The 13,489-nt window shown below is 38.6% G+C and overlaps 1 protein-coding gene across 1 annotated transcript in view; it reads right to left on the reverse strand.

The window, feature by feature from the left end:
* The window catches only part of LOC107186669 (stAR-related lipid transfer protein 13-like), a 44,145-nt gene extending 35,107 nt beyond the window's left edge, over positions 1 to 9,038 (reverse strand). Inside the window, exons 1-2 of the mRNA XM_015574597.1 lie at positions 8,747 to 9,038; positions 6,749 to 6,909 (exon numbers count right to left, since the gene is read on the reverse strand). Coding sequence (XP_015430083.1) covers positions 6,749 to 6,909; positions 8,747 to 9,038 — 453 coding nt within the window. The remainder of the gene's footprint in view (positions 1 to 6,748; positions 6,910 to 8,746) is intronic.
* Between the last annotated feature and the right edge of the window lie 4,451 nt (positions 9,039 to 13,489).

A 13,489-nucleotide genomic window follows, 5' to 3' on the forward strand; every position in this document is an offset into this window, starting at 1 on the left:
AAATTCCTGAGAATGTTAGAGCTATAGAAAGAACTTGGTTAATTTCCAATGTTCGGTTGTCAACATTATATGTTCAGCACAAAAATATGTTAACCCTTTACATCCTAGCGGTACTTTGTAGTACCACTTATATGTATACAATGAAATACCTAAAACCTGGTTAGGACTAAGTATTTACTACTTCTTTGAAATCCTCTGAGATGCTATAAAATAGCATTCGAAGATACTATACTTAGTTACTTGAATAAAAAAATAAAAAATAGAAAAATAGAAAAACCATATTTCAACAGTTTTCAAGTAACTGGAATAAAAATTGCAGTAAAAAAATAACAATACCTGCGTTAACGTTAATTCAGGCCTTAAACGGTTAAGGCTACAACTTTGTGCGCAGAAATACGGACCATTTATAACCAATTAATTTTATCTTACGACCCGATTACCCAATCGCAATAGTTTTAACGACGCACTCAAGCCTATATGACACACCAAGGTCCAAAAGTTTCTTGTCCCTAATCTCGTTTCAATATTCCCGTATCTCAACGCGTAAACGCTAAGTAACAATATTCCATGAATAACGCAAACTAAGAAGCTTTCAGTTTTTCTCCACTCAACCGGCCGGGGGTTAAGCCGGAAGCTCTCGGAGTTTAGTACACATACGAAGCACCCGATCCACATTTCTGGTCGCCGTAACTATCCCCCTCGACGTTCGACGCAAGACAAAACGAACCGTGGTAATAAAGTTTTCCTCCTTGTCGGCGGTGTGTGAAGTCCGCCCGGTGTCTCGTAGGAGATCGATAGATCATCGCGCGTCCGTTCACGGGGATCCCGAGGACTTTCATGCCCATAAACGGGACGGTGCGCGCGGTTGTTTTACCCGCCATTAGCGCGCGGGGCTCACACGTGCGTAGTAGACACGCACGCAGCTGCAACAAGTGTCGCGACTCTCTCACCGGAAGCGAGCAGACCACAGCGTTATGCATAGGCGTAGCCAAGGACGGCAGAGGGGACACTTACCTCCCCCCAGGAGAGAAAACAGTGGTCTTTCCCCTACCCTAGACGAGAAAATATTGGATTTAACTACCCCCCACCACAAGAGAAGAAAAATAATATGAAATTTACCTTAATATCAAGTTTGCCACTCTTCCCTAGAGGAAAGACAGTGGCATTTGCCCAATCCTAGAGAGAAAATATTACATTTAACTACCCCCCACCCCAACCCAAGAGAAGAAAAATAATGTAAAATTTACCTTAAGATCAAGTTTGCCACTCCCCCTAAAGGGAAAACACTGGTCGTCGCCGTACCCTAGAGGAGAAAATGTTAGATTTAACTACCCCCCACCCCAAGAGAGGAAAAATAATATGAAATTTACCTTAAGATCAAGTTTGCCACTCTCCCCTAGAGGGAAAACAGTGGTCTTCGTCGTACCGTAGACGAGAAAATATTAGATTTAACTATCCACCACCCCAAGAGAAGAAAAATAATATGAAATTTACCTTAAGATCAAGTTTGCCACTCTCCCCTAGAGGAAAGACAGTGGCATTTGCCCAACCCTAGAGAGAAAATATTAGATTTTACCCCCCACCCCAACCCAAGAGAAGGAAAATAATATGAAATTTACCTTAAGATAAATTTTGCCCCCTCCCCTTGGCTGATTACCTGGATACGCCCATGGCGTTACGCGTGCTCCCGTGTATTTAATAAATAGAAAATGTCGCGCAGGGTTGTGTAAATCATGCCAACGGCGACGGAGAGACCTGGTAAGAGAGCTGTGGCGGGAAAAAAAAAGGAACCCGCGAGAGCAGGGAACATTTTGCGTGCGCTGCCTCCCTAGATGGAGAGAAAGCACGTTCCCGCGTTTATGGTATTAACCCGCCACGGCACACGAAATAATTCGATATCGCGGCCATTTTTTCTTCCACCGTGTTCGCGAACTGCACCGGGGTCAATCGAAATCACCCGCGTGACACTTGTTCTTGAACCCAAACGGAACCACTTCGATCGACGTCGTCTCTTCAAAACAACGAGGGTTTGGGAATTACAGTAGAGTATGAGAAGAAGAATAGTAGAGGACATGAAAAGAATTGCAGAAACTTTTGATAGCCGATCTCGTTTTGACACCCTGACCCACTTCGAGCGCACGGGAGAATCGGGAATTAGTCACGTAACGGTAAACGGGGTGTGAAATTAATTGCAACGTGACGCAACGCGTTTCCAGTTAACGATTGATAAACAGATGGGTTTGATGAATTGGAGGAACATGGAATAGAAATGACGTAGGTACGTGGTGGGTTTGGATGTGTTAACCTTCAGAAAGCAGCGAAACACTCTTGCCTGTTGCATTCTATCTGGCTAGGATAATGGTTTCAAATTTTCATACTTAGAATATTATTTCTGATCTTTGCAATTATTACGAGTGAATTTCTCAGGAAATTTTACCTTTAAAAATATGTTACGAGCTCATTTTGTTTTCATACTCTTCAATTTCTTAATTACCAAAAATTGTATATCCGAATGTGTGATGAGTGTGGTGACTGAGGGTTAAAGGTTAACATTCGACAGATTAGTTAGTTAGAGTTAAAACTGCGATACCATTTTTCGCAGTTAATAAACTTCGATGATGAGTCCTTCTAACTTGGATGTTAAATCTTTCTAACATCAAAATTTATTAACTAGAAAAATGACATTAGAATCTCATCTAGAGTCTCCTTCGGATACTTTTCTTCCGTATACGTGACTAACGTGTGAAACGTTAATCTTTGACATATACATTTATAATACATCATTTCTATTCCACGTTGGTCGAATTCATTAAACCCATCCGTTTATCCATTGTCAACTGGAAACGGTTTCCAGTGGAAACGATGTAGACATGTTTGAAAACTGTAGTTTTGTATCCAGGTTGCAGAATTTTTCGGTTCACCACGGATTAATGCATCATTCCGATTCGTTTACTACAATCAACCTTTGTTTCGAATAGCTAACTCTTGGATAGCAGAACAAATCTATTATAGAAGGCCAGAATTAAGAGTAACGATTTACCAATAAAAATAAATCAAATTCATTTCCATCACCGTCGACTTACGTAAGTTATTTCAATTAAGACCGAATACAGATCCATTGCTCAAGAAATATCGAAACTCACGTGAACATTGTCGGAACTTTCGAACGGAAACAATTAGCGTCCGAATCTCCGAACGTGTCATCGATTGTTGAAGTAACGATCGGCACAATTCACCGAGATCGGACACGCCGGATCGATTAACCTATTACTTTGCACCGTCACGGAGATCAAGATGGCGCGGAACGATACGCGTGTCGGGTGTATCCTCGTTCGAATGGGTCGAAAAAAAAATAAAAAGAAAGAAACGAAGACGAAACGAAACGGCAATCAGGATCAATCGCGGACGAATTCAATCGGGGCTCCGCGTTCCGCTCCTTTGTACGATTGTTGCGAGAGAGGCGCGCGTGAATGGATCCGAGTAATTCCTTTCTCGAGATCGCACGAATTGATCCTATCGTGATCTTAATCGGGCGGAGGGCACGATGGGCCGGGGATTGTGTAATTTCGGGTACACACATGTACGTTTCCTGCTCGTGCACGGCCGAATAATAACGGGCCCCTGGACAATTCTTATAGATTGATCTTTACGAGTTTCGTGACACCGGCTCGTTTTTTGTATCAGTCGGAGTCTGATTAAACAATGGCAAGAAAAAAGAACGGATGGTGTGTACGCCGTTGAAAAGGTTTAAAAAACGACAACGTTCTATCATCCAATTTCCTCGTTGTCCACGTTGTGACGGATGGACGGTTTTTATGAAAGTTTATGGACACGATCAATTGGGCACAATCGTGGAATTAGACGAGGCGATTTGATCGTGTTGAACGGTGACATCTCGAAGGTGGATATGAAAAGTAATCGAATGTCGTTCTGGTAATGTTCTGGAACCGTTTTTATAGATACAATATGTAAATTTAAGATTCCGAGGATAATCAGTTCTCTATGCATAATTACACCGTTCGAATTTCTCGGAGTCACTTCCACTCTCACGGATTTCCATTTCTTCAATTTAATCTACTAAATGCACTTTCCAAAATTACTGCTGCACTTCTATAATTTAGGTCCGTTTGCAAGTCAATCGTTCGTGTTTGACCGTGAGATTAGAATGACTATCAAGTGTACGTATTCTGTGAGTATAATGGTCTATTTAAATTGTACATGAAGTAAATTAAATTATTTAAGGATGCAGTGACGTGCAGTCTTCAATTTGCCATCCCCTTAAATCCGACTGTTCGTGTTTGATCACGTGGTCGACAGATCTGTCAATTTGACAAATACTTGTATCTTTCTCTCGTGGACAAACCTGCATAGGGCACATTAAAAATTACTTATTTATCGAAAATTCTTTTTAAAAATATTACTTCACTTCTAGAATCTTCAGAATGCAACTCTGTCCTCAGTACAAAGCTTCCATGAAACGATACTACTAAACAATTTAAAACAAATTTTAAAATTCTTGGACGATGGTTTTTCTTTAAAACCACGAATAATACATTTTTCATGCACCCATATAATTCTACATTAAAAACTGAGCAAATTTCGTTTCAAACATTTTTCGATACAATGATTAGTTTACACGTAGGTCACTAAAATGTGTGTTTCGAGCAGCAAACTTTGAAGGTTTGACCCGTTCAAACTATTCTTTAACAAAAATAAAACAACGTGCTAAATAGTTTTTAATTCTTTACAAATTCATCCAGTTTGACCAAAAAAATTATCGCTCTGGGGATGTTCCCTTGTTAGTGACTTTCTTTAGTATCTAAAATCGTTCAAAAGTCTTCGATAATTAGCGAATAATGGACCATCCTATGTAACAAATTACCAACCACTATCTCAATTTTTATAAAGTTCATCCAGTAAAAGTGAAATTTACATAATTCCACGTGGTCAGAGTCGTCTCGTAGGCAACGCGAGGACAACGTTCGACCGCGCCTAGCAGCACTTTCCACGATAATTAACTTCGGCGTTATCCCGGTCACGTGACGGTCGTTAGTTGTTATTCCATTCGTTTATTCGTCCCCAGGCAAATCGTAAGAATAGCGCGAGTAGGGAGAAGCCCAGCGCATAACAATGACCAATACACACGTTGGAAACGTGTCATAACTTATTGAATTCCGACATCGCGAGCCGGCAATTAGTCGCCGCTGAAAAGATCCGAGATAGGCGAGCCACTACGCGATAGCTTCGGCAGACCCCATTGGGGGATGGTGAAACGGCGTTCGGGGACGCGTAGGAATTTTACCTGTGGCATTGGAAAATGCACAACGATGGAAATAGTTGAAATTACGTAACTAGATTTATTTAGAATGTAATTAACGCTGGGCAGACACGTTCACCACTACCAGGAATGGAAATTCGATTCTTGATGGGACATTGCAAATTGATGAAATCCGAGACAGTGAAGAAGTTTGTAGTCCTTACGTTTTGTTAGAAACATTCACGAAATGTTCATTACTTTCTGAACGTAATGTTACGGAATATAAAAGATAAATAATTGATGGAAGATAAAATTTCCTTCTGCTCAGGGGGAATTGATATCCTTTGCTAATGGGGCACGAAGAAATTCATTTTCAGTTGGATCGAGGAAGGTTGATAAAACAGACTGAAATATAATGCTACGATGAAAGAAATATATTCTGGTCAAGGTCCAAGCTAGTCGAGTTATTATTCATAATTAAGAACACCAAGGTTATAGGGAAGTAGGTCTATTTTATAAATAGCTGATGTATAGGCTTCATCAATCCTTACGCGCTACAAGTTGAAGGTGGTAGCTTCGCCTTGAACCAGTTTGCCCAGTAATTTTCGAAGTCGTTAAATACTTTGGATTCGTAATGATTCTCGAGGATTGTAGAGATTCCGTGGACGTGTAAGGAAGCAACGGAATATGACGAATTCGTTCGGGAAACGTCGATGAACGATGGGTTTTTCGGAATTCGAGGAATGAAATATCGCGTTCGAACAGATAATCTTGACCAACCGCGGAAGTTCCCGAAGAAACGTGATCGTTGAAAAGGCTGAACACCGAGGAAAACCGTGGGATTCTAAGAAGTGTTTAGGTAAAGAACCCTTGTCGCGGCGAACCCCTATTCGACGCCACGCTGATTTCTGATCTAGACTGGTATTTCCGCCTGGAGATCTTCTGGATCTCCGACGTCGTGTCCGTTCCCACTGACTTGAAAAGGGAACTTGAAAAGGGTCTACTTAAAAACGGGGAACTTGTTCGTTTCACTGAACGACCAATATCTAAATATTATTAGCATGAGAAACGCGTTGAATATTTCAGAAGAATTTAATTTAACAACTTATGTCCTGGAACCGGTTGAATTTTTATTCACGGTCTCGAGAAATCCAAATACAAGCCAGATGAAATGTTACTGTATGACCAAGGCTATCAAAGAAATACACAAATAATTTTATAGGGGAAAAGTGTTATGAAATAAAAAACGTTTGATGCAATTAATTGTAACTAGCTTTGTGCGATACTTAATAAAAAAAAAGAAGTTAAAGGATGTTTTGGTTTCTGACCTCAAAACTAGGCAATTTTTTTTAGAAAAAATATTTAAATCTATAATGATAATAATGAAAAGTTTGAGGTAGATATGATTTGATTGTAAAAGAAATAATTCATTCGCCTAGTTAAAAGGTTAATAAAGTAGTAATTCTGATTAATAAAGAATGATCTACTCACGGTTTTGCTATGGCTGGTGGTATGCGTGTGATGCGTGTCGATCTTCATGTTGGCGCACCGATTCAAAGCGTGCAATCGTCTGAATAAACTCTGCAGGGAATCAGCCTCGAGGAAGGGGTGGTCCTTGGCTACGCCAGAGACGTCTATCGGGAACTGATAATCTGCAATAAAGAGAAAGCACACATTATCTACCGTTTAGTTTGGTTTAAACTCACTTCGGTCACTATAGAACCATGAATCATGTCATCATCATAACTGACATATATGTCTTTAACCATTTAAATTTATGAATTATTTACATTTATCAGAAATTACAAATTCATACTTTAATTGATATTTACCAAATAGAATTTACAATTTTCAACAAAAAGTAAACTATTGGAGGTATTTCTTTGAAAACAAAACTGAATAAACGAACCATAGGACAGCAATGTCTTTTAAATACACACTAGCTGATGTTGTTTTGCATTACGATCATAAATATTTACCAGAAACAACGCTTACTTTTAAAATTCTCATTAAAAGTCAGGCCCCCCGAGTGATTGCCTACTCAAAATATGACATGGTACACATGAGTGATTAGTCCATGTACAATTCAAGATCCTACAATAATAATTTATGTAGATGTCAAAACATCCAAATTGAGGTAATGGCTAGCGAAAAATCAATTAAACCCTTGGTGTCGTTTCATGTCCCTAATTGAACTTAACCGAATGCCACTGTCCGAAGAATAGAAGGGCAACGCTGGGCCCGACAATGGCGACGACCACGGTTTTATGGGCCCATCGAGTTTACGAGGAGATTAATGCCCCAAGGGCTAAGTGGACACCGGCCGGGCCCCATTCAAGATCTTTGCTTGTGCTGGTCAATGCATTTGCTCGTTTGAAAATCAACCGTCCACCACGGTTCGGGTATACACAAGCGATTGAGAGGTCGATACACGCTACTCGATTATTTGATTAACGATCTGTTACGTTTAGAACGTAATATGTCAGTAACGACAGGATCTTATCGATCGATGATCTTCGCTACGAAAGACCGCCTAGAATCCTTACCGATTGTACCTGTTGCTTGGGAATACTTTTTTTCTTTCATATTTCATGCCTTTGGATAGACAACATTAAATATCAACGAAAATATTTCAAGACGTAATTTCTGACAATATTGAAGCATTTTCTTAAATTGTGAAAGGAAATAGTTCCAGGACTTATCTTAGGTTTACTGTAAATGACTTCAATTTAATTGACTACTGAAGGTCACTTTCCCTTCCGTGAATCACTCTAGAACACGCATTAGTCTCTCTTTCGCCCTTCTATTGCACAGGCAACCAGATAACGATGAGAGAGAGTAATCTCTTGCGGCCTTCAGCGACTAGTTGATCTTAATCCGCCTGTAGAATGACCCGACAATGCGGCTCAACTAGTAGACTCTGGCATAGACACCATTGAGAATGCAGCGAGTTTATAATCTGAGCTTACCAGAAGAGTAAATACCCTAAAATGATGTCTCAGATTTGGTTCAAACTTCTCTCAGTTAAAGTATGGACTATATACAGACAAAACCCTATTGACCCTTTATCGTATGGACTTGATAGAGTCGTACTTGGATTTTCAATGTTTACAATTGTCTGTAATGAAAATTTTTTATTACAGACGGACCAAAAATTTGGATTAGGTCTTAGGACTATTGGTCTTTAACACTAATCATACCAAGACTTAATATATACCTATTTCTACCATAGCGGGTCAAATGACCCGACTTTATGTTTCATGCTTGAATGTATGAAATATGTTTGTTAGGAAGGAAATAAAAATATAAATTAAATTTATTATAATTAAACAAAATAGTATGTTGAGCATTTCTATTACAAAAGCAAAAAATAAAAATTTTTAATTCATAGTTCAACGCATTTTTTACATATAAGTGTTTCCATTGTACATTTTCCGCAAACATATTTTTTACATTTAGAGCAAATTTTGTTGGTTTTATTTTCTTTACAGTATCCTATTTGACATCTCATACGTTTATAAGCATCTGTAGTAGACTTAGGCAACGATCCTTTCGTATTTGTTTCTTGTTTTGGTTGTTCACGGGCTTCTCGAAAATCGGCGCCAAGTTCTTCTGCTAGCTTGAGTAAAAAATCTTGTCTCGAGATATTTTCTCCTGTCGTTTGCTTGTACAAAATCCAGGCATTTATGCCAGCTAAATCAAGGATATTGAAAAAAACTTGGAGAGGCCATCTGCAAGACTTAGATTTTGTAGTAAATTTCCTCGCCATTTGATCGGTCATGTCTACACCAAATTTGGTTTTATTGTAATATGAAACAGTTTCAGGTAAACGTTTATCATTGTTTTCTACTTTAACGAATTTATGTTTAGAACTAAGTAAAAGTACTTTTTTTGTTGGCTTACTTTTATAGATTGTAAGAGTACAATTATCTGTTGTAAAAATTTTCGATGAAAATCACACAACTTGTACTGTCTTGTTTGCTTCGACATTTTTTCTGGGTAAAAAATGATCTGTATTACTATAGCTATCAAAATAAAATATAAGCTAGGTACTTACCAAGACTTTCAATTTTTGCCACTTTTTCTTACACTAAAAAGCTATTTTCAATCTAAAATTTGATATTTTCTTGAAATTATTCTGAGCTATTTTCGTTGAACTACTTTACGCAACAGTCTTTGGAAGAATGTGCAACTTACTGACTACAAATATGACTAGATAATCTCATAAAACAAAAAAATTCTCTCCGGGTCAAATGACCCGTTGTGGTAGATATCGGTATACAACAAGGATTACTCAGAATAAACAAAACAAAACAAAAAAAAAAAACTTTTTATAACTGTACATTAATTACTTAGAAAAAGTCATGAAGTCAAATGTGCAAACGCAATAAAATTATACGTGCATTTTCAATGCAAAAGTTCAAAATGGGTCATTTGACCCGTTATGGTATGTTTAGTGTTAAGTACACAAACTTTTGTACTGCACATGTATTTACTAAATTTATATTGCAAAGATACGATAAATAAGGGAATAGTTAAGAGGTATACGTAGTTTAGCAACCTCAGTGTCGGGTCCGTAGGAAGTATCAATAAGAATGGTCCAGAAACGGAAGAATGTCGAAAGAAGAGTGGCTATTCGAATTTTTAGGGCTTTCTGTCAGTCCTGTTCATCGTCAGTCACTACCACCAGTAGGGAAACGTGACCTAGCAAGGAGAGAGCCCATGAGTCTGTCTGGCTCACGTGACTTCTTGCACGTGCTCGATGAGGTCTCCGTTTCGGTCGATAAAACTACAACAAATAGTTAACATTCTCGATGAATGCATCTAACTTCAAAATATTATATCTTCACGATATTACTGACGAATACATTGCGGATTTTATGCAATTATTTTATGTAAGATTGTCGAAAAAAACTTAGTACAGATAAATTTTTTGTAAAGTCTATTTAGGTTTTTAATTTCTACTGAACTTTATACAAAGCTTATTGAGACAAACGAATTTCTCTTCGATCCTAAAGTTTAGAAACTAATCTACTGAAATCTATATTTGCATAAACATTCAGAATCTACCGATGACGGAGGTCCTTAACTGAACATCCTGCATCCTCTATCCTATCGATTTTAACCTGTAATTTCACAAAAAAGCAGACATTCAGTTTCTTAAACAGATACCCGTGGAACTCTATAATGTTCTACTTCTAGTTGATAGTTTCTATTGGCTTGATGCATAAGCAATAGAAAATTCTAAAACTGATATTTCTATAATAGAGTAACCACAATTTTCCAAGCACAGATCACACAGTTGGAGTGACATGTTACACAGCACATAAATGAAAAATGCATAGTTGATCAAATAAATTGCCTTCGTGTTTAAATAAAAAGTGCTGTTTTCACACGGAGAAATTCCCCATTATTTATGCATCAACCGAACACAAGAAAATCCTCAGATTCCGCAAAGTCAACATCGGAGCAGACATTCCAATAAAGTCCCGAGGTAGAAAAAGAATAACATTAACAAAAGGCTATTATTATTACCGTCAAGTGTGTGTATGTGTGTATTTCATCTCGCCGACGGTAATTCCAAGAACATCCGAAGCCTATAAGCTGTTATGGCAAGCGTGTAAACGAGACAATTGTGGAATCTGACGTAGGTAAGAATTCGAGGAAACGGAAAGATATATATGGGAGCGTAAGGTAGGAAGGATCTCCGGCGAAGGATCCCAGGACGAAGGGAAAAAAGGGACACAAAGAAGTGTCTGTTCGACCGTTTCCTCGAACTCGACGAGGCCAAAGATTTCGATACCGTTTCTCTGCGCTGTTATTTCGCTTCTTATCAACTTTCACCACCGAAGTACAAGGGACAATTTTTACGGGAACATACACAGATGATATTACTCTTCGTTGCCCTAACCGACCACATTTGTCTTTGTCTTTTCCCCCTTTTGTCCAGTCGCGGATGCCACGTTGAAACTTCCGAGGGCCTCCACCACGACTTGCGCAATGTCGACCCAGATCTTCTGAACCAGATCTACTATGATCTCTCAGCACAGGAAACCAAAAGATCGATTCCTCCGAGTCCTTGGATTTTGACTGGCACGATCGCCCTTGTCAGAATTGAACGGAACAGGAAGGGGGGACGTAGAAAAATTACGATTTCATGGAAATGACTATTCTCCAATGGTGCCATGATTACGTTAGGGGTAGAGAAAACTTGCCAGGATACAGTTACAAGCCGAACGTTACGAAACCAGTATCGAGTGTATCGATATACTGGCCTCCGGCGAGGAAGATCTACCGTATGTTATGAAATCATACGTCGGATGAAAAATCGAGATTTTGGATAAGCGAGATCGGAAATGTTAATTTCGTGTTCTATGGACGGATGAAAGCGTGTGAAACGTTTCGAGGAGTTTGAATAATATACACTCCCGCTCATAAATATTAGGACACTTATGTAGTAAAGATGGGTAGTCTGATGCTTGCTGGGAAAAAACCAACGCATTATGCGAACTATTTATAGATAGCATCATGTTGTTCAGTAAAACCCATATGTACACCTTACCTGTGTCGTCAAAAAATCGATTGTGTTTACTTTGTAAAACAAATATTAAAAGGCATTGTCAAATTGCAGAAAGTCTGAAATGAATATTATTTGGAGGATATGAACGTTCGATGGACAACGTGTATGCTACTATGTAGTAACAAAAGTGACCCAAAATTTATGATTTTTACGAGACATCAGATTCCCTTCGTACAAACCTGGTGTCCTAATACTTATGAGCGGTAGTGTACTTATCACGTTATCTCGTTGAATTATCTCCAAGAATTTTTCGAATTAATTTTTTTTCTCCTTTCATATACTTTGCGCATAATTTCGAAGCACTAGGTCACGAAGAGAAAGGCGATTATTCTTATTTGTTCCCCAGTTTGCGGCGGTCTGGTCTAGTCAGTGGCAGCTAATTGAGCACGATCCTTTACTTTCGTTAAACGTTGATTACACGGTCGCCCCGATGTAACCGGGCATCTAAAACCGACATCTCTCGGAAGCTGTTCTAAATTACATTATTAAGTTGAAAGCAATGATGTGTAAAGGTAAAAGAAAGTTTCGCAGGGTTGGGAGTGGGGGAGGGGGAGGATAGGCTGTTATTAAACTACCATCCGGGGCAGCGCGATAATTAAGTTAGAGATGATAATCAGAATAATAACGTCATTATTTGAATTTTAATGAAGCCCCGGCTATCTGGCCGTCTTCTGGCGTCGCTACGTTATACCCCGCTACATTTTACTAGAATTATGACGTCGCTCCCGGGGGGTAACGGTACTTTCTCTAGAAAAAAGTCCCGGGCCCGCTGGTAATGGTGACAGGCGCGTTTCAGATATCGTGTATGTGTTTCTTTTCGTAACACGAACGCGCTCCTACGGTAATCACTGAAATTACAAAACAACACGATCCACTGCCTTATTTACATTACGTCAGGAGCAGCGACAGGTACGATTTTACTTTCGGTGGCCTCGTCCACGGGCGGTGATTTCCTCGAGAGAAAAAAGAAACGGTACCACTCGAAATTGAACCATTTTCCACTATTATCGGTATTATACACTCCATGACTTTACCACCGTCGACATTTTTAAGATTTCGGGACATTGAAAAAATACGGCAAAGTCACTTGTATCACTCGAAAGAGCATTGGAAACAACGAATTTCAAAGAATCGTTTAAAAATCGCATTTTTAAAATCATGCATAAAGAGGGGGGTTCTGATCAATATTAAACTTCCCCAGTTTAGTCGGTATTTCGTAATTTAATTATGTTGGTCCTGTAAATGTGTACCAGTTGAAAATCACTTTTATTAATATATTTAGTTTCCAATAAATATTATTTTCACAATTTTTTCATTAAACATTAATTTCTTACTGTGCTTTTTCACGTGAGATTATTCGTACTTAGAAATTGTTACGTAAAATACCAGAACTTTTGAAAATTGAAGTGGTGTTACAGCTATGCTTCGTAATGTAGCTTTGTTATAATCCCTTCATACAAATATTTCAGCAAGTTTCAGACAAGCCTTTTGTTATCCATCCACGTGATGAGTAAATTTAGTAATACATTTCATATTGATTAATGAAGAAGTAGAATTGAAATCGGTTTAAGATTTCTATGCCGAAAATGGCATATTGTTTGCATTAAAGATTCTCAACAGATTCGCTTAATTGTGCTAATACGAAACTCACC

This window comes from Dufourea novaeangliae, unplaced genomic scaffold (genome assembly GCF_001272555.1).
Source record: "Dufourea novaeangliae isolate 0120121106 unplaced genomic scaffold, ASM127255v1 scaffold84, whole genome shotgun sequence".
NCBI classification, from domain to species: domain Eukaryota; kingdom Metazoa; phylum Arthropoda; class Insecta; order Hymenoptera; family Halictidae; genus Dufourea; species Dufourea novaeangliae.